Below are 25,230 nucleotides of genomic sequence, written 5' to 3' on the forward strand. Positions count from 1 at the left end.
GAAATAATGCTCTGTTCTTTGAAATAACTGTGGGCTGAGACAGCCAGAAATGCACCTGATGGTTTTGCCTTTCTCTTCAGGGACCCCTGGCTGGCTGGGGCAGGGGTGTTGAGATGTTTTGAGTTATCCTACACATTGCAATCAAATCAACATCAAATTACAAGTTATTCATTATTTTCTCCTTCAGATTTCCCCAGTAATTCCTGTAGTTTCTTCCTCACACCATTTCTGTTGAATCAAAAGCATTTTTCTTTATCCTGCCCTATGGGAAAAGTCCACTAAAACTACCCCGAATCTCCATTGCAGCTGCAGCCAGGCATTTATTCAGCCTTTGGGGGGCAAACATGGAGAGCCCCTTAAAAAATCATCAATGAAGGGGAGAAATACATTGGGAAATACTTGCACTGACTTTAGGTGCTGTGGAATAATCCTCTGTTCTTTGAAATAACTGTGGGCTGAGATGTGACAGCCAGAAATGCACCTGATGGTTTTGCCTTTCTCTTCAGGGACCCCTGGCTGGCTGGGGCAGGGGTGTTGAGATGTTTTGAGTTATCCTACACACTGCAATCAAATCAACATCAAATTACAAGTTACTCATTATTTTCTCCTTCAGATTTCCTGGGTAATTCCTGTAGTTTCTTCCTCACACCATTTCTGTTGAATCAAAAGCATTTTTCTTTACCCTGTGATCCTAAAACCCTTCCACAGGTTGTTCTGCTGTCTCAGGGCTCACTGACAGAACCTTTTGGATGTGGGAATTTCAGCTTTCCTTTCTGGAATTTGGAAGGAAAAAAAATAAAAAAGCCAGTCTTCCTATGTGCTATGCAGCACAGGTTAAAACTGTGAGAGCTTAGGGACTCAAGCTATAAATATAAATACACAAATAATACAAATATAAATGCACACAGCTATGGGTTTGGAATATTTGCAGAATAAGAAGAGCAATAGTAAAAGGGAATTTAATCACTGGCAATATAAGATATTTTTCATAGTGAATATCCTGCTTCTGAAGATCACATGAAGGAAAATGATCCATTCTGTTCCCTTTGGATGCCTCTGCAGCAGCTGGGGACCTCTGAAAAGGATTTCTGCTGCTGACCCCTACATGCCTGCATCCTGCAGCCCAAGCCATGATCAGGGATCCTCTGGATCCTGCCAGCTCCCAAGCAGGGCTGTTCTCCCACGGCCTCCAGGCTGACTCATCCCTCCCAGCAGGGCTGGGATGCTGCAAACCCTTCCTTCCACCTGAGCTGTGCTCCTAAAACCACCCATCCCAAACCCTCTGGCACTCTCAGGGCTGATCCCAAACCCTCTGGCACTCCCAGGGACTCTCTGGCACTCTCAGGGCTGATCCTAAACCTGCTGGCACTAACAGAGCTGATCCCAAACCCTCTGGCACTCTCAGAGCTGTTCCCAAATCCCCTGGCTCTCAGGGGCTGTTCCCAAACCCTCTGGCACTCTCAGGGACCCTCTGGCACTCTCAGGGCTGCTCCCAAACCCTCTGGCACTGCCAGGGACTCTCTGGCACTCCCAGGGACCCTCTGGCATCCTCAGGGCTGATTCCAAACCCTTTGGCACTCTCAGAGCTGATCCCAAACCCTCTGGTACTCTCAGGAATGATCCCAAACCCCTGTGGCTCTCAGGGATGATCCCAAACCCTCTGGCACTCTCAGGGATGATCCCAAACCCCCTGGGATTCTCAGAGCTGATCCCAAACCCTCTGGCCCTCTCAGGGATGATCCCAAACCCTCTGGCACTCCCAGAGACCCTCTGGCACTCTCAAGATTGATCCCAAATCTGCTAGCATTCTCAGGGACCCTCTGGCACTCTCAAAGCTGATCCCAAACCCTCTGGCACTCCTAGGGATGATCCCAAACCCCTCTGGCTCTCAGAACTGATCCCAAACCCTCTGGCACTCTCAGGGATTGATCCTAAATCTGCTGGCACTCTCAGAGCTGATCCCAAACCCTTTGGGACTCTCAGGGCTGTTCCCAAACCCTTTGGCACTCTCAAGATTGATCCCAAATCTGCTAGCATTCTTAGGGACCCTCTGGCACTCTCAGTCATCACCTCCCTGGCTCTCCAGCTCCCCACAGGGGTTCCTGCAGCACTGCAAGTTCTCCTCTCCCCTCCTGAGCACAGCCCACCCTCCCCTCCTGCTGTTTTCCCCTTCACTTTCCCTACATCTCCAGCTTTTCACCCTCTGATTGGCAATTTCCCGAGCTGTCCAGCGAGCAGGGAAATTCACTGTGAGCTCTGACTGTCGAGTTCCCATGGAAACGTGCTCTGGGCAGCAGGAGGAGCCAGCAGCGAGCTCAGAGCTGCTGATGGAGGTACCAGGGAACAATCCAGGGGCTGAGGCTGAATTCTGTGACCAGGGGAGAGCAAACAAGCACAGGATCCCACAAAGGCAGGATCAGGGAGGGAGGGAAGCTCCTGGTGTGGATGGGATGCAGCAAATTTTGGAAGCACAGAGAGTTTCCTTGTCCCTGGGTGGTGCTGGAGGCTTGGGGTGTCCTCATGCCCATCCCTGCATCCCAGAGCTCCAGACAAGCACAAAAACCCTTCTGCCCTTTCCTCCTGGCACTGCAGGCTCACAGCAGGAAAAGCTGACAGTGTCTGGTCCAGAATCACAAGTCCCACTCTGAACTAATGCAGGAAACAACTTTTCCATGCAGAAAACAAATCCTCCATAGAATTCAGGTTATCTGGCCAGCAGATAGAATTCATAGAATTTCCACAGAATTCAGATATCTGGGCAGGATCGGGGAGAGAGGGAAGGCAGCTCCTGGTGTGGATGGGATGCAGCAAATTTTGGAAGCAGAGAGAGTTTCCTTGTCCCTGGGTGGTGCTGGAGGCTTGGGGTGCCCTCATGCCCATCCCTGCATCCCAGAGCTCCAGGCAAGCACAAAAACCCTTCTGCCCTTCTCCTGGCACTGCAGGCTCACAGCAGGGAAAGCTGACAATGTCTGGCCCAGCATCCCAAATCTCACTCTGAACTAATGCAGAAAACAATTTTTCTGTCATGAATTTCTTCACTGAGCATCCAGATATTCCCACACAGCCCCTGCAGGGCTTGGCCAAAACTGCCCCTTTGAAAATCAGAATGTCTCAGAAAAACGAGCGTCTCTCAGACCAAGAGATAAATTCTGGTGTTCCAACTTCATTTTCTAAGTTCAGGGTGCTTCACTTGAGAAATGTCAGTGCCTGGTGAGTACAAAGGAGGTTCCCTTCAAGGGAAATGCAGAGCTGTGCCTCAGTGATGCATGGAGTTATTCCTTGATAAATTCCTGCCCCAAATCTTTGCTTCACCTCCTGCCACTGGGCGTTACTGCTGTAGGGATATTCCTCTTCTCATATCTGCAAAGTTCAGCCACTTCTCTGACAAGTGGAGCATCAGGACAGAAACATTTCAGGAGAGAAACCTGTCCCAGACAAACACAGGGAGCTGCTCCTGCCTCAGGAAACACTCCAGTTTGTCATGGATGCTGTGGGAGCTTTATTGATTTATTATTTTATTATACACATATTATTTTATATATTATTATATATGGGTTTTTTTAATATATACTATATAAGGAGCCTGCAGGGAGGTGCTCAGAGCCCAAAGGTTTCTGTTCTTGTCCATGGGAAGGAGAGTTGATGTTCTGACATTTGTAACCATTAGGGAATTGTGGCACTTTTCATAAACTTAGAGATTTCCTTGGCCAAAATCTTGTTTCTAAATCAGCACCCTGGTTTTTGAGTATCACACAACCAGAAATACACACATTCACATAAAATATTATCAAATATATCTCATGATCTTGACAGTGACAGTCACTACAAACTGTTTGGGAATGTAAAATAAAAGCCTTTGAAATCGAAATAAAATTCTGTCCCACAGCACAAACAGCAGCACACAAACCCTCCCCTGGCCTCTACTAAACTGCATTCAGGGGCAGCACCAACAGCACAGGGCATGGAGAGAACAGGAGAAAAAATAGATCAGTAAAGCAAGGAAAAGAGGCAAAATGAGTTAATGGATTTGGAAAGGGCTGAAGTTGCAAACCTTCTCCACCTGGAGGAGGCATTTGAGCTGCTGAGAGCTCCCCATTAAATTACCAGCTTCTCTTGTTCCCAGCTCTGAACTTCTCAGCAAATGCTGCTCGGCCCAAGCTGTCCCCTGCAGGCTGACAGCACCTCCATCTCAGGATCCTTTCCCTTCAGACATTATTTCCCCATCATGTGATCTTTTCTGCAACAGCATTTTGGCCTTGACAATGTGCTGGGGGCTGCTGCAGGACCAAGGCAGCTCAGCAGTGATGGGGGAGGCAGTGGAGGGAGCTGCAGACAGGAGAATCAGCTGCAGACCAGTGAGCTGAACACATTAAAAAGTCAGTGCTGCTGCAGGGATCTGCCTCTTAGTGGGCTGAGCAGGTGTAGAAATGAAGGAATCTCTTCCCAAAGGCTGCAGGAGCCCCAGTGCCACACAGTAATGTCCTGGGGAAGACACTGCCAGGCTGATGGCACCCAAAGTGTTGGAGAAGGTGAAATGGGAAAGCCTTATAAATGTGATTGCCTGGCAAAAGATTTTGAGAATATGGAAACTATAAGTGAGATTGAAATGAAAGCAAGCTTTGAGATCCCTCAGTTACTGAACAACGGGAAAACAATGGTGTGGCTGACTGAAGGTAATCCCCTTTTGGTGCAACAACACCCTCTGCTTGCAGACAGGCCCAAGGGTCAGAGCAGACCCTGCCAGCTTGGCAGAAGGAGCCCAAAGAGGAGTTTTTAGGGTTTAAAATGTAACACAGTATGGTAATGTAGTGATTCTTATAGGCTGTATGGAAATGCTATAGGATTTGTATATTGTACTAGATTGGTTAGTGAGAATCAGAATATTCAACACAGAAGATGATTTATGGTATTACAATGGGAACTTGGCTCTCTTACCCTTTTGCTCTCTTACCTTTTTTACTCCCTTACTCTCTCCCCCTCTCTTCTCTCAGGCTGCTCTGAGCTGTGTTTGGCAGCTCCCAGCAGGGCCCTGCACCCAGGCCCTTTGCAATAAACCCCAAATTCCATGCCCTGGCTGCAGAGATCCCTCATCTCTGTCCATCCTACCCCTGATGCTCCTACAGGAAAGCGAGGAGGGGGCAGCCACACCATCACCCTCAGCACCTGCTGTGTCCCTGCACTGCCCTCCTGCCCCCAGCCCTCTGCCACACACAGACCCCTCCTCACACAGAGCCAGGACCCCGTGTCTCATTTCCTGGTCCCCCTCACAAGCCCAGGGCCACCAAAGGAGAAACAAGGAGAGATGACAACTACCTCCACGGCTCTCGCTGTCCGCAGGCTTCACCTGGATCGGGCGTGCCATCTGCAAGGGAACAGAAATGCAGAGGTTATTGCTTGGCCCAGTGCCCAGCACAGGCTGCTGAGGGCACTGGCAACAGGGCACAGGAAGGGGAGAGGCAGAAGGGAAACCAAGACATTGTGATGGCCAGCAGTACCCTTGAAGAAGGGAGCATTTTATTCCAAAAGGAACCTGGCGCTTTTCCCCTCTCTGCTCTCCTGGAAATGCCCACCATGCACAAAGCTCTGCCTCCTCAGCACTGAGAGGACTCTGAGGAAGCAGCTCAGCACCATGTGACTGGAGCCTGAGCAGTGGCCTGAGGTGAGGCTGTGCCTGGGAGCTCTTCCTGTGCGTGCCCTGACTCAGTGCAGGCACGGCCACGTCACCCACTGAGCCACCACGGACTGTCCTTGCAGCAGGGAGGGGACACTGAACGTGGCCAGGAGCAGCAGGGCAAGCAGGGCTGTGTGTCCACCCTTCCCAGCCCTCACACAAACACCAGAGAGGCTCTTGAGAACATGGCTAGGAGCAGCACAGCAAGCAGGGCTGTGCTTTTCCCCTTCCCAAGCCCTCACACTGACAGCTCTGTGCACCAGAGAAACTCTTGAGCACTTGAGAACATGGCCAGGATCAGCAGGGCAAGCAGGGCTGTGCTGTCTCCACTTCCCCAGCCCTCACACAGATACCAGAGAAGCTCTTGAGAACTTGGCCAGGAGCAGCACAGCAAGCAGAGCTGTCTGTCCACCCTTCCCCAGCCCTCACACAGACAGCCCTGTACACCAGAGAAACTCTTGAGGACTTGAGAACTTGTCCAGGAGCAGCAGGGCAAGCAGGGCTGTGCTGTTCCCCTTCCCCAGCCCTCACACAAACACCAGAGAAGCTCTTGAGAAGGGCAGTGCTGCTCTCCAACATCTCTCATGGCCCTCAGGGGAAATGCTCTGGTTGAAAGTGGCAAAACTCCTCTTGTTTGAGTGTGGAGAAGAGGTTTTTCCTTCTCTTGCAGCCATTAGTGTCAGCAGCAATAATCCAAGCACAAACAAGCCTCAAGGGTAGCTTAGCTCACATGGTTTGGGGACTCTCCAGGTGAGACAGAAGCAGCTGCATTAGGAACACACAGCTTTAAGTGTCTGCTTTGAAAAGCAGGGCAAAACTCATCTGCTGGCAGGGCTGTGTGTCCTGTGCTGCCCAGAGAGGCAGCTGACAAGCTGTAGCCTCCTTTCCCAGCTAGCAGGATCCAAGTGCACCAGAATATCCTCCAAGGAACGGCGCACAGGGCAGATTTCCACATTCACAGCACATCTCACTCCATGGCTCTCAGCATCACTCACAGAGGCTGACAGTGACCTGAATCAGTGACATTCATCATAAAAAAACAACCAGAATATTGCAGGCAAGGCCTGCACACGAGCTGCAGGTCCAGGCACAGCCTGCCCCCTCTTTTAGGAAACCCCTGAGGAAAAACAGCAACAAAACAGAAAATGAAATCAAGCCATAAAAGTCACCAAGTGAGATGTGTTTAAAAGCCAGCATGCAATATGCGGAAGGCTTGTCAGTCTCCACATCCCCAAGAGCTGGAGGAAACCTGTGAGGTGGCTCTGCAGTTCACAGGGCAGAGATGCCAACCAGGAGGTGACAGCTGGCATGGCCTGGCATGGCACACAGCCTGGCAGCTGGGGGCGCCTGGCATGGCCTGGCATGGCACACAGCCTGGCAGCTGGGGGCACCTGGCATGGCCTGGCATGGCACACAGCCTGGCAGCTGGGGATGCCTGGCATGGCCTGGCATGGCACACAGCCTGGCAGCTGGGGGTGCCTGGCATGGCCTGGCATGGCACACTGCCTGGCAGCTGAGGGGTTCTGAAGCTGTTTTCCCCTGGCTGAAGGACCCCAGGCAGGATAAGCAGAGGCTGGAGCAGACCCACACCATTCCTGCCTCAAGGACTGACCATGGGGCTGCTGAGAATGGCCCCAGGGATGGGCTGGCAGCTCCCCAAAGGAAGGCCCAGCTGGTGCCATGCTGCATCTTGACAAAAACAGCCCCAAGAGCTGCTGAATCATTCAGGGAAGAGGGAGAGCTGCAGGTCTGTTGGGGAAGATAAAACAGGAAAGAATTATAAATATGATTGTCTGGCAAAAGATTTTGAGAATATAGAAACTATAAGTAAGATTGAAATGAAAGCAAGCTTTGAGATCCCTCAGTTACTGAACAACTGGACAACAATGGTGTGGCTGGCTGAAGGCAATCCCCTTTGGATGGAACAACACCCTCTGCTTGCAGACAGGCCCAAGGGTCAGAGCAGACCCTACAGCTTGGCAGAAGGGGCCCAAAGAGGAGTTTTTAGGGTTTAAAATGTAACACAGTATGGTAATGTAATGATTCTTATAGGCTGTATGGAAATGCTACAGGATTTGTATCTTGTACTAGATTGGTTAGTGAGAATCAGAATATTCAACACAGAAGATGATTTATGGTATTGGAATGGGAACTTGGCTTTCTTAGGTCTTACTCTTAGCTCTTGCCTTTTACTCTCTTACCCCTTTTATGCTTTTACTCTCTTTCCCTCTCATCCTCTCTCCCCCTCTCTCCTCTCAGTCCTGCCCTGAGCTGTGGCTGCAGCTCCCAGCAGGGCCCTGCACTTGGCCCTTTGCAACAAACCCCAAATTCCATGCCCCGGCTGCAGAGATCTCTCATCTCCATCTGTCCTGACTGTGCTACCTCCATCAATCCTACCCAGCTCCTTTCCCCACCCTTGCTCAGCTGCAGGGATCTGCAGAGCTCCTGATGTCCTGCTGCTGCTGCCATGTGGCCCCAGCACTTGCAGCACTGCTGAGGGCCCAGCAGCCCTTTGCTGAGCTGAGTGGGACGTGGGGCAGGGATTCAGGAGCCTGAGGTCAGGGATTGCTGCACAAAGCCTCCGATTTCCTTGCTGAGAGGCTGCTGTGGGTGCTCACGGGCCCTGGCACGCTGCCTGTGTGAGCTGAGGCTGGCAGAGGCTGAGTGGGAGAGGGCAGGCAGCCCAGATGTGTGCTCAGAACAGAGAGAGCTCCCTGCAGAGCCAGCAGAGGCAGCTGGCCACGTCACATCCAGGACATGGATTCCCCCAGCACCAAGGAATGGTTTTGTTTCTACCCAGGATGCAAAACCAGCTGAGCTGATGGGGAGGGAGGTGAGGCACAGACTCAGATCTCAGCTGCTGCGAGGAAGGCAAAGCCCCAGAGCCCTGGGGGGGTAGGAGGGGCAGCAGGGATGCTGTGGAAATGCAGGGCACTCACACCCAGCAGCTCCCTGCCAGGGATGCAGGGGCTGAGGGCAGCATGGGGGAGCAGAGGGGGAGGTTAAAGTACCTGAGGCCATCTCCCTGTCCCCTCCCCCAACAGGGCTGTCACTCCAGCTCCCAGCACCTAGGATAAAGGAGGTGTTGTCATGGAAACGGTTATTCACCACATGGAACCTGACATTTGCAGTTGCCATGGAAACCAGCTCTTGGGGGCATTCCCTGTGCTTTGCACAAAAGAGACATTTTGATATGATCTCTGGGGAAGGGGCCCCCTCTCCCCATCTGTCCATCCCTGTCCTTTCCCCCAGACCCCAGGGGTGGTGACCCCACCAAAGCTGAAATCCTGGGGGAGCATTTCAGTGGCATCCCTCAGTGCCACTGACCCTGTGAGCTGATGTGCCCACAGCTGGGCACAGCACGGTGCCCTGGCAGTGGTGGCAGTGCCAGCACAGCAAAGGTGCAAACCCAGAGGCAGCTCCTGATTGGGAGTACAAGAGGAATCAGGGCTGCCCTGCACCCCCAGCTGTGGCCACAGCTCCTGTCCTGCCCACCTGAAACAGCACCTGGGGTGGGCACTGAAAGACTTTCCCTGCCCATGTCAGATCAAGCCCTGCCCATTTCCAGAGGCTCTGAGCTGCTCTTTATCTGCTCTGAAAGACAAGGGGAAAGAGAAGGAAACAAGATACAAGAAATTTGTCCAGATGCTGAGGCTTGGAGAAGAGCAGCAGGATTGTCTGGCAGATTTGTCTCCCAGCTGAGGCAGAAGGAGCCCTGGTCCTCCTTGCACACAAGAGGCTGCCATCACCACTCTCACGCTGCCACCAAAGATGAACAAATTATCAAAGGCCTCTCAAACATAGGGAGTCCACAGCAGCTTTAACTAAACCAACTTAAGGCCTTAAGCACTGTCCCTAAATTCTGTGTACAGGTCTCAGACAAAGAGCTCTGTCCCCTACAGGACACACAGTAGGGATGGTCAAGTTTTACCTCTCTTATTTGAGGGAGAAAGAGAGGAACAGCAGTGGAGGACCCACTTCTGGAAGTACAAATTCTCCTGGCCTCCAGTCAGCACCTGAGGCTGCACAGTAATCAGAGAGCACACCTGAATAAGAAAATTGTATTTATATATACCCAGCTCAGTAATCAGAGAGCACACCTGAATAAGAAAATTGTATTTGTACATACCCAGCTGTCAGGATGTGCCTGCCTTAAATTCCCAGAGTGGAAGGACATGGATGCCTTTTACCACACAGGAACACAGAGGTGAGCACATGTGTAGGATGGAGAATTCCAGCAAATGATTCATGAGCCTGCACCTGCCTCACAAGCTGAGCTTCATCTTCCCTGTTCAATTATTCAGCTGAGCATTATTAGCCTTCATTTCTTAAGAATATCACACTAACATTTAGCACAAGCTGTCAGGACACCATGGGCCAAATGTCCCCTGTCCCTCACACCTCAGGGTCCTCCTCACCCACTGCAAGGGCTGGCAGCTCCATGACCCAGTGCACTCAGGAAATCCTCTGCAGCAGCACTGGGCACCAGATGGGCAGCAAAGCTCCTGCTCCAGCTTTTCCCTCCCATTTCCCTCCTGGCTGGATACACAACACAGCTGTCCCTGCTCTCAGCTCTCACCGAGGCTTCTCTGCCTGCACCACTGCCCCTCTCAGGAGCCTTGCTGGATTTCTGAGGGGGTTCCTGGTGGGAAGCAAAGGCAGCCAAGCTCAGGAGCATCACACAGCAGCCATGTCCTGGGCAGCCCGCTGAGAACAGAGAGGAGACACCCACAGGGAGGGTCACAGAATCACAGAATCACAGAATTTCTGGGTTGGAAGAGACCTTTAAGATCATCGAGTCCAACCCATGTTACTGCAGCCCTGGGGACTTTCCCCAGAGCCTCCCTAAGAGGCCTTGGGGAAAGTGTCTGGATTACATCAAACCCAAATCCCAGGATTTGGGCAGCACAGAGAAGCAGGGAACCCTTCCCCTCTGCTTTTGAGGAAATGCTCCCCACCTTTGTAGAACAAGAATCTGGCATCAAACATCCTGGCACCCTAAAATCAGAGGAAGTTTTGCTATTGGTCTCACCAAAGCCAAAATGCACCACTTTTCTCACCACCAAATAAAGACTTGTGGAGGTGAACTGGCTCCCCATGTTCAATCAGTGCCCAGCATGAGCTGGCAGTCAGCTCAGCAATCTGGTAGCCCTGTTCTTCAAGGAGAAGATTCCCAGATTCCCCTTTCTTCAGCTTTCAAATTGCAAAAGCTGGATGGAAGGAAAAAGCCCCCTGAGACAGCAGGGCAAGCCTCTCTATTAATTACAAGTAAGTGATGTAAAATAGCCCCTAAGGTGCAATGCAGGGGAACCTCAGAGTGTTAAGAGGGTCAGAAGCAGAGTGTACAAAGCACACAATGCAGGCTGGCTCCTCTGGGATGGCAAAAACCAAAAGGCATCCAAGGCCACTGGCAGAATTAGGTCCTAGGCTCTCCACTTTACAAATTGTGGGCTTGTCCTCCTCTGGCCAGTTCAAAATGCCCTGCCTGAATGATCATAATCACTTCTAAGTGGGCAGAGCTCATAAATCTAAATGCTGATTTGTTCATTTGGATTCTGTTTCTGATTGGGGATGGATTAGTGCCAGTCTCAGTGCTCAAGTGTCCTGCTTGCATCTTCCCTGTGACATCTCAGTGTGCCTCAGTCCTGTCCAGGAGAACCATCCTTCCTGAGAAAGAGGGGTTGTCTCATACAGAAACATGAGCAACATTAGCACCAAGTTCTGGCACAGCTCTACAGGCTGCTTATGAATTCACCTCATTCAATCCTGCCATGGAGGAGACAAGGATAATTATGAGCAGTGTGTGTTCCAGGTGGAGGAACTGAGGCATGTGGTGATGAAGATCATGCAGAAAGTCTGTGGCAGAAGCAGGATGTGAATCCCAGAGTACAAACCACACAGCTTCTGCCTGCAAGGCTCAGCTACATCTTCATGCACAAGCAAGGGAGATTGCTGAAGGACTGATGAAACTGAAAACCCCAAAAACTCCTCTAAAAAGTTCATCAAGACCACAAGAGATCATTCTGGCCTCCAGAATGTTGTCATGGGACAACACTCAGGCATGGCTGGGTGCTCAGATCCACAGTCCTGTGTCAGCTGCAGCATCTTGCTTGAGACTTGCCCAAGATTGTCACATTTGCCAAGGAATTGCTCAGACACACAGTCCTGTGTCAGCTGCAGCATCTTGCTTCAGAGATTTGCCCGAGATTGCCACATTTGTCAAGGAATTGCCCCAAGGAATGCTCAGGGCTTAAGGCCTGCAAAAAGCAGCAGTAAGATGGGTCACCAAATTATGCAAGTAAGCTGCAGAGGGAAAAGCTGGGAGCACATCAGCTGGCTTTGATCTCTCCACTGAAAGGACCCCCAGCACCCTGAGCCTCTCCCACTGGTCCAGGGAGCACCTTCAGGGGTTCTCTGTGCACAAGCTGCAGCCTCCAAGGACCCCAAAAAAGCAGAGAAGGGAAGAACCAGGGGCAGCAGCTCTGCAGAGCCTGCACAAACCTCTCCTGGCTGTGCTGGCAGGTTCAGTGCTGCACTTTCCCTCCTCCTGCCCCATGGCAGGTAATGGCAGTGGCCAGGAAAAGCCATTTCTGGTGATGTAGCAGAGGGGGGAGGCACAGGGACCCTCTCTCTGCACACACACAGTGGCTGTGCCAGTTCCCTTGGCAACCACTAACACTGACAATCCCAGCAGAGCAAAACCTCCGTGGATACTGACACACCCACGGGAAAATCCACCCCAAACCCCAAATAAATCCCCTGAGCCTGCTCTGGGCTGATAGGAGATAAGCTGTTTCCCTTTAGGGGTGCTGGCAGACGAGAAAAGAGGCCCCAGGTGACTGCAGGATGGCCCTGGAGACAGTAAAATCCCATTTGGAGAAGGCCCTCAGTGATGTGGTGTAGTCAGCCCTGCTTTGAGGGGGTTTGAGCACAGACCCCAGGGGTCTCTTGCACCATAAATTATCCTGTGATCCCACCCACATCCATGTTCACAAACATTTGTGTGCAGGCTCCCAGCCCAAATGACCCCAGGGAGGGGGGAATGTGGAGCCCTGTGGGCTGGTGTGCAGGTACAGGGGAGCTCAGCAGCACAGGAAAGTGAGACCAGCAGGGAAGACCCAGCTCTGGGAGGCAAAAATCAAAGCTTTGTGCTGCAAGGAGATGCCAGGGCCTGGCTGTGCAATTCCTCTGGAGAAAGGAAGAGCCCTCGTGCACAGGACAGAGCCTGAACGTGTCCACTTGGTCAGCATGTGGGAATGGGTGCTGATCTTTAATTTCACTGTTCTTCCAATTCCACAGGGAACAGGAGGCAATGTCTGCCTTGGCAGCTTCATCTTCAGTGCAGGCACTTCAGTGGGCTTTGCCTCACTGAGAGTTCTCAGCCCCTCAAGTCAAACCCTCACCAGCACAAGTATTTTCAATTCTCTCTGCACTGAACAGACACTTCTGCTGCTTCTGGGCTGCTTTAGCCCAGCACCTTCATGTCATTTCCATGAGACAGCCTTGCCATGCTCTCTGTGTCTCTAACTGATAATGCTGCATGGCTCTCAGCAATGGGATTGTCTCAAACCTGCAGCATGGACATGGGAAAAACTTCTCCACCCTGCCCTGCACAAGGGCTCAAACTGCAAAGATTAATGAGCAGGGCACTGCTTCAAACCTCAGCTAGATCCTCAACAGCACAAGTATTTTCAATTCTCTCTGCACTGAACAGACATTTCTGGTGTTTCTTGACCAGGGGCTGCTTTAGCTCAGCACCTTCATGTCCTGGTGCTGCCATTTCCATGAGATAGCCTGGAAATGTATTTCTCTGTATTTCTAACTGATAATGCTGCATGGCTCTCAGCAATGGGATTGTCCATCAAACCTGCAGCATGGACATGGGAAAAACTTCTCCACCCTGCCCTGCTCAAGGGTTCAAACTGCAAAGATTAATGAGCAGGGCACAGCTTCAAACCTCAGCTAGATCCTCAACAGCACAAGTATTTTCAATTCTCTCTGCACTGAACAGGCATTTCTGCTGCTGCTTCTTGCCCAGGAGCAACTTTAGTCCAGCACCTTCATGTCCTGGTGCTGCCATTTCCATGAGAGCCTTGCCATGCTCTCTGTGTCTGCATGGCTCTCAGCAATGGGATTGTCTCTCAGACCTGCAGCATGGACATGGGAAAAACTTCTCCACCCTGCCCTGCTCAAGAGTTCAAACTGCAAAGATTAATGATCAGGGCACAGCTTCAAACTTCACCAAACATTTAGACCACCTGAAACTTTCAGAAATACCGGTCCAGGCTGGTTTCACACCAGTATTGCAGAAATGAGAGGGGAAGGAAGAATGAGATGCTCTGCCCTCTCCACCCAAGTGCCTCCTGTGCTCCCTGCTGCCACCACCACGGGCTGTGGATGCTGCCAGATGGCCCAGCACAGGACACAGCCCTCTGCTCCATGCACGATGCTGGGGCCCAACCACCTGAATTAGTGCTGCAGCATCCCAACCCCTGGTGCATTCCCAGAGCCTGTGTCTGCTCTCATGCTGCTGCTCTCTGTAATTTTCCATTCCTGTGTCCCTGCATCCATGAGTTCTCCCTATGATGTAGCCACATTTCAGTACCCTCATCACTGCTCTTAAACTGCCCTTATTCCCAGCTTGGATCAATACCAATTTCTGCCACTTACTTGCCTACCTTTCAGCAGGCCTTTCTTTGTTCTGCATAGAAATAAAACTGGAACTGTACCTTGCCAAAAGAATTACTTTTTTAAACCTCCCCCCCTCCACTTCCTCCCTCTATTCTTCTTCCTCTTCTTCTTCAGGAGCAATTTTATGTAATTTGCAACTGTCTGGCTGCAAATGAAAAGAGACATAAAGCGTTTCTGCGAAATATTGAAAAGCTGCATGCTTTTCCCTCAAATTTCACTTAGCAAGAGGCTTTAACTTGCTGTGTGATCACTGTGTGTCATTAATAACCTCTCCAATTCCTTTCAGAACTCAGCAAAGTGAAGGCACAATCACGAATCAAAGGCATGGGTTATTGAGATATTATATCATTTCAGTGAGGCAGGGAGTGGGGAGAAGGTGAAACACTGCACTGCTGGGCTGGCTGGCAGCTGGAGAGGGCACCACAGTTAGGAAATAGCCTTAAAGGCCTGATTTCAACAATTCAGCAGCTCTGAGGGCAGCACAGGTGTGTTAGATAATACACTATGTACAGGTGAGGCTGGTTGAGTCACCATCAAATGTGGCATTTAAGGACATTAAGGTTCAGTGCACTTGGCAGTGCTGGGTTAATGCTGGATTCAATAATATCAGAGGTCCTCCCCAACATGATGTTCTATCAGAGTCTTGCTCCTTTACACCCTGAGCACATTGGTCCATATAAAAGAATGTAAAAGCCAAAATTCTGTCTACCTCAGGATAAGATGCTGAGCCTCACTGTTAAAAAATGAGCTTTTTAGAGTTTAAATTCCATTCAGTTACCATATATCCAACAGCACTCAAATTCCGAGACACAACAGAATTTTGACCTCATACAAAGAGAACTTGCCCCAAATGCCACAAGAATAAATACAGACAACAGTGATTCCTACTGATTTGTATGGAAAACCTAAAAATATAAATATAACTATATATAAAAGCTTAGGTAAGCTACACTGCACTCATGGCCCTGCAGGTGGGCTGACATTGCTGGCATCAGACCTGGAGGATCCCAGCAACTCCTCTGTGAGCCCACACCTACCCAGTGACAGCCTGGAAGAGAACCCAGAAATCCTGCTCCAGATGCCTGATCACAGCCTGAGTGTCTCAGAAAAACCATACCAGAGCATTTCCATAACTCTGTCCTTACCAAAAATCTCATTTGTCTCTATTCAGGTTCATGAAGTGTTGAGTTCAAGCACAGTTCCCTGCACTGAGGCAAACAAAGGAAGGTGTTTTGGTGCTTGTGGCATCTGCAGCTGCTTGGTGGTACAACAGCAAGTGTAGGATCAGCAAAAGATCCTTCCTCTGCCAGTTTGATCCCTTGATGTCTCTAAACCTCCTGTCATGCACTCAGGTGGCAATTTGTGTCACCCTACACTTCACAACCCTTCAGCTTTGTTTCTTCTCCTGCTATGTGCAATGCAGAGAAAGGATATGGGTAAAATGCACAAGAAATCAGAGTGTGGCCCATTGACTGAAATCTCAGTGGTGTGCTCAGAACTTTCTGTCCCTGCCCTGTGCTGGGGCCTGGCTGAACTCCTGGTGATGGGCTTTGCCCCAGAGATCACCAGGAGATGATCCAGATGTGAATAAACAGAGATGAAATTTTACATTCTTGTTCCTAAAACAGGGAAGAACTGCCTGGCTCTCCTGTGTGTGATTCATTTCCAAAGGGCTGCCCACAAGGACAGGTGATGCCACCAAACCAAACCAAACCAAACCAAACCAAACCAAACCAAACCATGGCTGGAAGTCACCTCAGCTCACCCAGCCCATGGCCATGCCAAGCAACCACCTCCACATGCCCAAAAAGAGAGAGAGAATTGTGCCTTCTTGGTCACTGAGGGACTGAACAAAAGAGAAACTAAATGTGATGAAGTGCTATATTGGCAGCCTGAAAATAGCTCCAAATGCAGCACAGCTCATCTTCATCCTAATCCTGAAACATAATTACACCACACTGCTCATTAACTGTCTCCAGACAAGGATGTTCAAAAGTACTCACCTACCACAGATTTCTTACTGTTCCCAGGCAGTGTCTTACACCTCCCCTCACATAAAAAGCCTTTAGATCACCACATCATAGATAAATTGCTGCTTTAAACACTGCTCCATGCAGCTCTTACAACCCCTGAGAGCACAGACAGAAGAGAACACAGTGAAACAAGCAACAAATCCCCCATGTAGAACTGTAGCAAACCTGAGATTGCCTTGAATGCACCACAACTCCCATGAATAATTTTTCAGAGACACATCTGACTTCCCCACTGCATTAACACGACTCTTCTCAACTGCTCCTCCATCCTTTGACTTGTTCTTATAGAACTGTCAGCTCTGCCCTGGACCAACACACGAGGTTTAGTTTAAAAATCCAACCATTTCCCCTCACACAAAAATATCTCGGGCAGATTTGTGCTGGTTATTTGTACTCTTCCCCCTGGCTGGCCTGAGATAAGGACCTTGTTAAGTGATAATTAAGTCACATGCATTTTCCAGTCCATGCCAAAAAAGCAGAGATAAACAAATATAGAAAATGATGTGTGTGTGTGTGGAGGTCTTGAGGGCAGCTGGGAGAGGTGAGAGAAGCTCTTTGGACCTGTATGGGTTAAAGAAAAAATGTTATGGTTAAGAATTCCTAACCACCCTCCAGAGACCCCTGGTTTACATTAATTATTCTGTTGCCTTGAGCACTCAGGGCCTCCTGTGAGCTTCTATCTATAAGTACCCAACTCCTCCTCCTACTCACCTCCAAATGAATCCTTTCAATGTGCTTGATCAACCCCCTCAGTACAGCAAGGGAACTGCCCAGTCAAAGCTCTTAAATCACACCAAAATGGGAAGGGCAACAATCCAGAACTCCTTCCAGCTCTCCAGCAGGTCCCAGGGAGGCAGAGGAGGGACCTGATCCACAGGGCCCAGCCTCCCTCAAATCCCACTGAACTCTGCTCCCAAACCAGCAAGACCCAGGAACAGACCAGCAGAACTTCTCTCACCTATAAATAACTCATTTCTCTTCCAAACAATGGCTTGTGGCAAGTGTGTATTTTATTTTTGAGAGGCTGATCCAATTCAGCCACTGCATCAGAGCCTCATCCAGGCACCCTGCAGGGCAATGGCAGAGTGGAACTGGATGCACCAGGAGGTTCTGCACACCTGGAAAAAGGCTCTGGTATTTTATCTTGTGTGAGTTTTTCAGCAGTGCCCACTGTGCACCCACACACTTCACCCCAAAGCCCACAGGGACAGAAAGCTGAAGGAGTGCTGCCACACCACAGAGGGAAAAGAGCAGCACAGAAACAGGAAAAAAAGCAGAAAAGCAGCAGCTCTGAGGAGCAGTGCTGTGCTTCCACTCCCTTATCCCTGAAACAAACACCCTTCTCTTCCACAAGCAGGAGAACTGATCTAAGCCACTTCTCACCCTCACTCCCTCCCCTGAAAATTCCCCATCATCCTGCCCACAGCAACTGCAGACAATTCACAAAATTCACTGGGACTTACCCCTGGCAAAGTCTTCTGTTCATGCAGGGCTGTCTGGGCTTTGATGGCAGAGTCTCTGGCACAGTATGTGAGGAATGCACAACCTGCAGCAGATACACACAGTGTCAACTTAGGCACTTGCAGATGAACATCAACACAAATGTTACATAATTTGGATGTGTCTAAAGCTCCAGGGGAAAAAAAAAAAAAGACAAAGAAACAACGTGAAAGGATTTGCAGGCCACATCTGAAGTCTGTTAAGAGCTGGAAAAGGGTCCCAGTGAATAAAGGGGCTTGACACAGGTGTTGAACAAGGTGACACAAAGGGGGAGGAAAAGGAAAGCTGAGCCTGTCTGTGGCACAAACAGCCCCAAACACGAGGATCAGGACAGAGGCAAGGACCAGCATGATTACTGATTAAAAGAAGAAAAGCAGCAAGGAAAGAAGAGAAGTATCTGGGATTTTAGGCTTATACAAAAGCTCCATGATCCAGACTGATGACAAATCAGGGAGCTGTGGCAGGAGAGGCCTGGCCCTGTGTGATGCACACAAACACCCACCAAAGTACACAAGGACAATACAGAGCCCAGCAGAGCATCCTGCATTCTGCAAGGGCCAGCCTAAGAAGCCAGACAAAAAGCACAGAGAAAAGGCCAGATCCTGACATTCTCAGTCAAGATATGACTCAACACCTCAGACGAAAGCTGGAGCCAAGGGAGGAGGGGGAGGAGTTGTAGCCCCTCCAGGAAGAAGAGGGATCATCTTTGGGTGCTCTGATGCTAAGAATAAGCAAAGGAAAAAATCTGGCTTGTTATCAAGAAACATTTCCTAGCAGAAAGAGATTTAGACTGTGGAATGATCTCCCCAGGGAAGTGCCTGGAGCTCTGTCACTTGAGTTGTTTCAGATGAGGGTAGGCAAAGCACTGGAGAATAGACTCAGAATGCATCTGACCCCCTCACTCGTGCCCCTCCTATCCACAGTGGCATTTCACATCCCAGGCAGAGGCAGGATGAGTCCCTCTGCCTGGCTGATGAATATCCCTGTCCTCACTGCTGTGCTGGGGCTGCAGATGCATTGTTATGGTCAGAAAAGCCCATTTTTCTGCCTCCACATTCTTGTGCCTGGCTTGGGGTACCCCAAAGCTTCAGCTCTCCATGAGCTGCACCCAAAGGTGGTGCAGGGACTGCCTGCACCTCTCTCCCCTCCACCCCAGCTCCTCAGGACAATCCCAACCACAGCAACACCATTATCCTGCTCTTCCATCCCAATGCTAAGGAACTGCTGCAGGTAAGCACATCACATCTGTCCTGACACTCACATCTGTCCTCACACCCACATCTGTCCTCACACTCACATCTGTCCTCACACCCACATCTGTCCTCACACCCACATCTGTCCTCACACTCACATCTGTCCTCACACTCACATCTGTCCTCACACCTCTTGCTAGGGGGGAAAAAACCTTCCCTAAACAGCACACAAGCACTAGGTATCTTCTGAGAGCTCATGAAAGCTCCTCATTGCCCAGGTTTTGAATGGGCAATCAGGCTGGGGCTCATTGTCCATTTTTGGGGCTGCACCAAAGTCAAACATGGGACCAAGAGGTAATTTAACAAATATAGTGAGGTCAGGAAGAATGCAGGTAAACTTGCCTACTCCTGGCAAAGGCAGCTGGCTCTAAAAGCTCCCTTCAGCTTTCACTCTTCCCATGGACTGCTCTGACATCAAACCTCAAAAGCAGCTCTATAACCAGAGAGACCAAGCTCTATAACATATTTCTGACAGATTATAATCTATTTCTGACAGATTTGAAGGCCTGGTCACCAAAGCCTCAAGCACAGATACCCAATTCCACCTGCTGCTCCAGGCTGCTACTTTGCAAGTCATACAAGACTCAGAATTCTGAGATAATTTGGGCCAGGTTTAGCTCACAAAACTCCCAAGTCAGCACTTGGAAATAAGCAATTTATTCCACTAAAAGCTTCAATGCATTGGTACTATGCCCACGTGCAGTGAAGGCACTATTCTTGCCTCAGGAGCATCAGCCACCAACCTCAGAAAACTCAGGATAGGAGCAGAGTTATGTCCACATGAAGCATGCAAACCCTGATTCCCATATTCCTGTGCTCAGCAATGGCAAAACTGAGGGAAAGCACCCTCAAAAACGCCAATCCATGGGAGGACAAGCTGAAAATGAGAACTGGACAAAGGCACATCATTTAGTGGGATAAAGGAGAGACACTCCTCACACAGGGAAGTGTTACATGCCAGCTCAGGGATTTGGAAAGGCCAGCAACACCTAGGTCCACCAGACCAATGACAAAGTGCCCTGAATCCCCTCCCTAGAGCCCTCTGGTCCTTCCCTACATCAAAGGCAGAAACACTGCTCACCTTTCAGCAGCTCAGCTACCAAGAGGCAGCACCTTCCAGAGAAACACCCTGTAACTGTGGGGCCTGAAGATGCCTCATTCCATTTCCAACCCAAATGCAATCCCCAGGGCTGCTCTGCTTTCCAAGGGGGTGGGGATTTGCTCAGCAGAAGCCACTTGTGCTCCTTCTCCTCACTCAAGCATGGAGCAGCACTCAGGCAGCCTCTAAAGTCCTGTCTGGACTGGGGCTGCAGGTACAGGACAGCCTGGTCCACTGCCCTCCATGTCTCTAAGCTTTGAGGACATTCCTCTCATTCCTACTTCCCCAATTGCAGCAACCTGGGAAGCTGCACTGGCTCTGGAAAGGAGGGAGATAAAGATGTTGGAAAATATGATTACTGCCTTCCACAACCAGGTGTTTTGGAGATGATCAATTCCATTCTCTTTGCAAAGCCCTGGTCAGAAATAGAGGAAAAGGTTTGGCAGAAACACTGTGCTCTAATTGCGTAAATAAATATTTGGGGGAAATAAACTTCCTTCCTGAAGAGCCATTATCTCTTGTGCAGCTACTCCTGGGATGCTGGGACAGGATTCTGCTCACCCTGTCCTTCATGGGTTCTTTGGGCTCCTAAAACTTTGAGGTGACAGAGCCACCCAAGGATGTGAAGAGATGTGCAGAGGTGCAGAGGGCCTGTCACTCTCACTGGGCTTTCTCACTTCCACATTCCCTGCTTTATTTAACAGCCAGCTCAGACAGGCTCAGGCCCCTTTGGGCACTTCTCACACCAAGGCAGCTGTGCCTGCTGAGACACAGGACGTGGTGTTAGAAAGTGCTCAGGGTGTTCAGAAGTGTCAGCCTGGAAGGTTCCAGGCAGTGCCAATGACCCATTCCCAGCACAGGGATGCAGGACAGCACCCAGAGCACTGCCTGCAAAGCCAGGTCTGTTTGCAAAGCAAGGCCACCATCATTCTGCCAAAAATCCCTTTTATGTCACAGGGATGCAGGACAGCACCCAGAGCACTTTCTGCAAAGCCAGGTCTCTCTGCAAAGCCACATCCCCATCATTCTGCCAAAAATCCCTCTATGTCCCACCAGTGTTGTCCCACCAGAGAGACCAAACTCTATAACCTCTATAATCTATTTCTGACAGATTTGAAGGCCTGGTCACCAAAGCCTCAAACACAGATACCCAATTCCACCTGCTGTTTGAGGCTTTGGTGACCTGGCCTTCAAATCCATTAGAAAACCAGTGTTGGTGGTACCACCCTACTTCCATGGGCTCCAAGAGGGTTTCCAGCTCCCTAAAGGCAGAACCCAGCCTAGTTTCACTTGAAAGAGACTGCATAAAAAATAATGTATATATTCAGAGCCTGATCCTCCCTACAAACTACACATTGACTCTGGAATTTACAGTCCCTTCAGATCCTAAATATTACTCCACACATCAGCAGTCTAAAGCCTTGAGCAAGAAAAGGCTGCTGGTGTGCAGGAGGGAGGGATCTCGAGATTCTGCTTAGCATCAGAAATCACATTAAACACTTCAGCAGGGGAAGTGAGGAGTCAGTGGGGAGCTAATCTACAAGGCTGCAGAAGCTGAGTCAAAACTGGGCTGCCAGGGAGGCAACTTGGGCTGAGGGTGGTGTTGTATCATTCTGTATCCCTCTGGAAAATCCACCTATCTGTCCACACACTGGGAGAGGGCTGCTCCTGCCCCTGCTGAATATTTCCCTGCAATTCATTTTGGCACCTCACACTCCTTAATGGCTCCACTTTCCCTCCCATGAGCACTCCTAGGAAACCCATCCAGTTGACACTTGTGAAGGAAATGCCTTCTGCCTAATCCTGGAACACAAGGCCAAAAAATTTCCACTTGATTCTGCCCACTCAGCCTCCCCTGACCCATTCCAAAAGCCTGTTCAAACACCTCCCCTCTCTTCCCATGAAAATATTAGCTTTGAGACAAACACTGCCATTAACATGCAAATGGATCTGTGATTAACATAAATAGAAAAACTGCCTCATGAATAATATTAGGCTGGAACAGTATCAGCTACCAGTAGCCAGGTTGCTGAGACATGACTAGTCAGGTACTAACAAAACCATGAAAATAGCAGGGCTCTTATTTTTAAATCTCTAAGATTCTCCTCTGCCTCTACCAAATTCATCCATTCTCAGCACCCACAGAGGAGCTGCAGCCCAACTCACATCCTCCAGCCCCCTGGCAGGCCTTTTCCACCCTTTCTTGCTCCCTGGAGGCAGAGGTGGCTGCTCAGCTCCATATTCCTGCAGGGGAATACAAGGGGACACGCTGGGCATCACCAGCAGTGCTGGCTTCTCACACAACTGCTTCCTCCCCTTTGGGGAGAGAAAGGGGAAAAAAAAGCAGATGGAAGCTGCATGTGAGCTGTCAATTGGATCTCACTGCAGATCAGGAAGGTGGGGAGGGAAAACTGAGTCTGCTGTTAGAACTGCCCCAGAAAGGTGGCTTGTGCTCACTGCAGCCAAAGCGTCCCCAGTTTGGGGGCTGTGACAGTGCTGTGACACTGCAGCTCCTGGGTCAGGCCTGGCACCTTGCAGGCCTGCAGATGCCAGCAGCAGCTCCTCACCAGGATGAGCGTGGAGCACAGGCACTGCAGCCAGAGCTGGTAAATGAGAGTGAGCAGGCACCAGGGTGGGCTGGATTGTGGATCCGTTCCCTGGCTGCACGATAAACCCCCACACACTTCCTTGTCAAGGGATGACTTCTCCGGAGAGGCTGTTCCAAAACAGGCTGAGGATCTGCATGCAAACTCATGGCACCAGGAAAGGAATCCCAGCCTCTCACTTGGTACAAAACAGGACAGGGAGGGGCATAGGGAGCTGAAGAGGTCTGGAAATAAACCCCAAAAAACACCCAGACAACCTCACATCTCAACAGCATCTTCTGGACAGAACCCCTGACCAACAACACCCACATTCACTCAAATAAAATGTTAGAACCCAAAGGATGTATTTATCTTGCTGCAGAAATCCTGCTTTTAACAGCAAGTTAATATCACACACATCTGGCTAATACCACTGCTGCCCCCTCTAATTTCCATACCTAAGCAGATCCCTAGAATTTGTCTCCTGCTTGGAAGCTGACCTCAGACCACACAGTCTATATTTAAGATGTCAACTGGAATGAAATGTGCAATTGTCTCTTGCCTTAGGCCCATTCTCCTCCTTGCTGGGTTTGAAACCTTGCAACTCACCAGCCCCTGGCAGCAGGTTTGGATGCAGTTCCTTGCACACAAGCACATGGCATCCTCGTTTTTCACTCACAACCAGACACACTTCTTCACCTAAATTCATGCCAGCCCAGCCCCCACGGGCTTCAATGAGAAAGTGTTTTCCTTTTGTGCTGGAGAGTTAGATTTGGCCTTTTGTTTGAAAATACACTTGTTTTCTTCTTGTCCTCTTCCCTCTCCGTTCAGTCTAGAACGGTTCACGTTGCCAAGGCACTGGATTTTTCCTACCCTTCCTCCTAAATCTGAAGCATCACGACTGAGCGTTGCACACTCCCTCCAGCATGCACCAACACATGGCCCCACTACAGATCATTTTAGGGCACAGCAGCCCATGCTGAGCACCGACAGCTCTCAGGGCACTCACTGTCGGCTCCCTGCAGGCTGCTCTACCTGCGCCAGGGAGCGATGCTGCCATCACCCCCTGGGATCCTCCAGCAAACAACTCCGTGAGTTCCTTTCCTGGCTGGAGCCGCGCTGGTCACAAGATCCCAAACACCTGCTGGGGTGGGGTAGAGCCGCTCCACCGAAGGGAGCCGCCACGGCGAACGCGGCACCTCTTCAGCGTAAAAACACAACAATAAGCGAGGCTAAAGGAGCCTCCTCAAACTTTTCAGCACCCATTCAAGGTCCTCCTTCAGCGATGGAAGACCCCTCATCTCCCCGTGTGCCATCACCGAGGCCCCTCACCTACCCCACACGCCACTGACAGCAGCACGTTCGCGGCCGATATTCTTTGTTGCACGGATTTTAGAACCGCAGCGCCGGAGCCGTGCCCGGGCTCGGTGTGAGCCCCCTCGGGGACGGCCCAGCGAGGGTCGGTCCCGCTGCGGCCCCCGCGCTCCGCGGCAGCCTCGGCCCGGCCCGCGCTGCCCATCGCCGCCTTTGTCACCGCACCCCACGCGGGGCCACAGGCCCGGGGCTGCCGGAGGGGCCGAGGGATGGAGACCCCGCCCGTGGGCGCTGGGAATGCGGACGCGTTCCCGGGTAGCGGATCGGGGCTGCCAGTCCCCGCTGAGGGACGCGGGGCTGTGGGAGAGCAGCACACCGCGGTGGGTCACGCGTGGAGCGACCCGGGGCCCGCCGCCCCTTTGTGCGCGCCGCGCCGCGCTCACCCTTGTGCATGCCGGTGTAGCGGTCCTTGAGCACGGTGAGCTCGTAGATCTTGCCGAACTGCTCGAAGAGCGGCTTGAGGTCCTTCTCCTCCAGGTTGCGCGGGATCTGCCCCACGAAGAGCTTGATGGCATCCAGGTCCTTCATGCTGTCGGGCTGCGCCGGGGGCTCCGCGCCGCCGCTGCTGCTCATGGGGGAGGCTCGGCGCGGCGGCGGCGGCGGGGGCGGCTGCGGCGCTGGCGGGAGCGGCGGCGGCTGCCTCCTCGCCTCGCCCTCGGTGAGTCTGGCCATGCCCCGCGCCCGGCGCGGCTGCGGGCGGGCGGGCGGGCGGGCGGGGGAGGCAGCGCGGCGGGAACGGCCCCGCCGCCAGCGCCGCCGCCGCGGCGCCACAAAGAGCCGCGCCACAGCGCCCCCTGCCGCGCCCCGCGCCCCCTCACGAACGGGGGGCAGCGGGGACGGCACCGGAGACCCCCGGGAGCGACCCGGGAGGGTCACTCAGGACCGGCTGGGACTAGAGGGTGGTGGAGGCAACAAGGCGGCAGTGATCGCTGCGATGCCCGTCCCCTTTGTGCTTTTAGGGCCCAGGAGCGCTGAGGGCCCTGGGAGCAAGGGAGAGCTCAGAGCACCCACGAAGGCAGAGCCG

The 25,230-nt window shown here is 51.2% G+C and overlaps 1 protein-coding gene across 3 annotated transcripts in view; it reads right to left on the reverse strand.

Moving 5' to 3' along the window:
• The window catches only part of CELF5 (CUGBP Elav-like family member 5), a 41,558-nt gene extending 16,559 nt beyond the window's left edge, over nt 1-24,999 (reverse strand). The window contains exons 1-3 of one of the 3 annotated variants that reach the window (XM_074529059.1): nt 24,590-24,999; nt 17,859-17,941; nt 5,311-5,362 (exon numbers count right to left, since the gene is read on the reverse strand). In XM_074529059.1, coding sequence (XP_074385160.1) covers nt 5,311-5,362; nt 17,859-17,941; nt 24,590-24,878 — 424 coding nt within the window. In that variant the 5' untranslated portion in view covers nt 24,879-24,999. The remainder of the gene's footprint in view (nt 1-5,310; nt 5,363-17,858; nt 17,942-24,589) is intronic. The other 2 variants (XM_074529058.1, XM_074529057.1) reach the window with 2 other exon arrangements.
• Nucleotides 25,000-25,230: the final 231 nt, after the last annotated feature.

The sequence above is a fragment of the Zonotrichia albicollis genome, chromosome 29 (assembly GCF_047830755.1).
Source record: "Zonotrichia albicollis isolate bZonAlb1 chromosome 29, bZonAlb1.hap1, whole genome shotgun sequence".
NCBI lineage: Eukaryota > Metazoa > Chordata > Aves > Passeriformes > Passerellidae > Zonotrichia > Zonotrichia albicollis.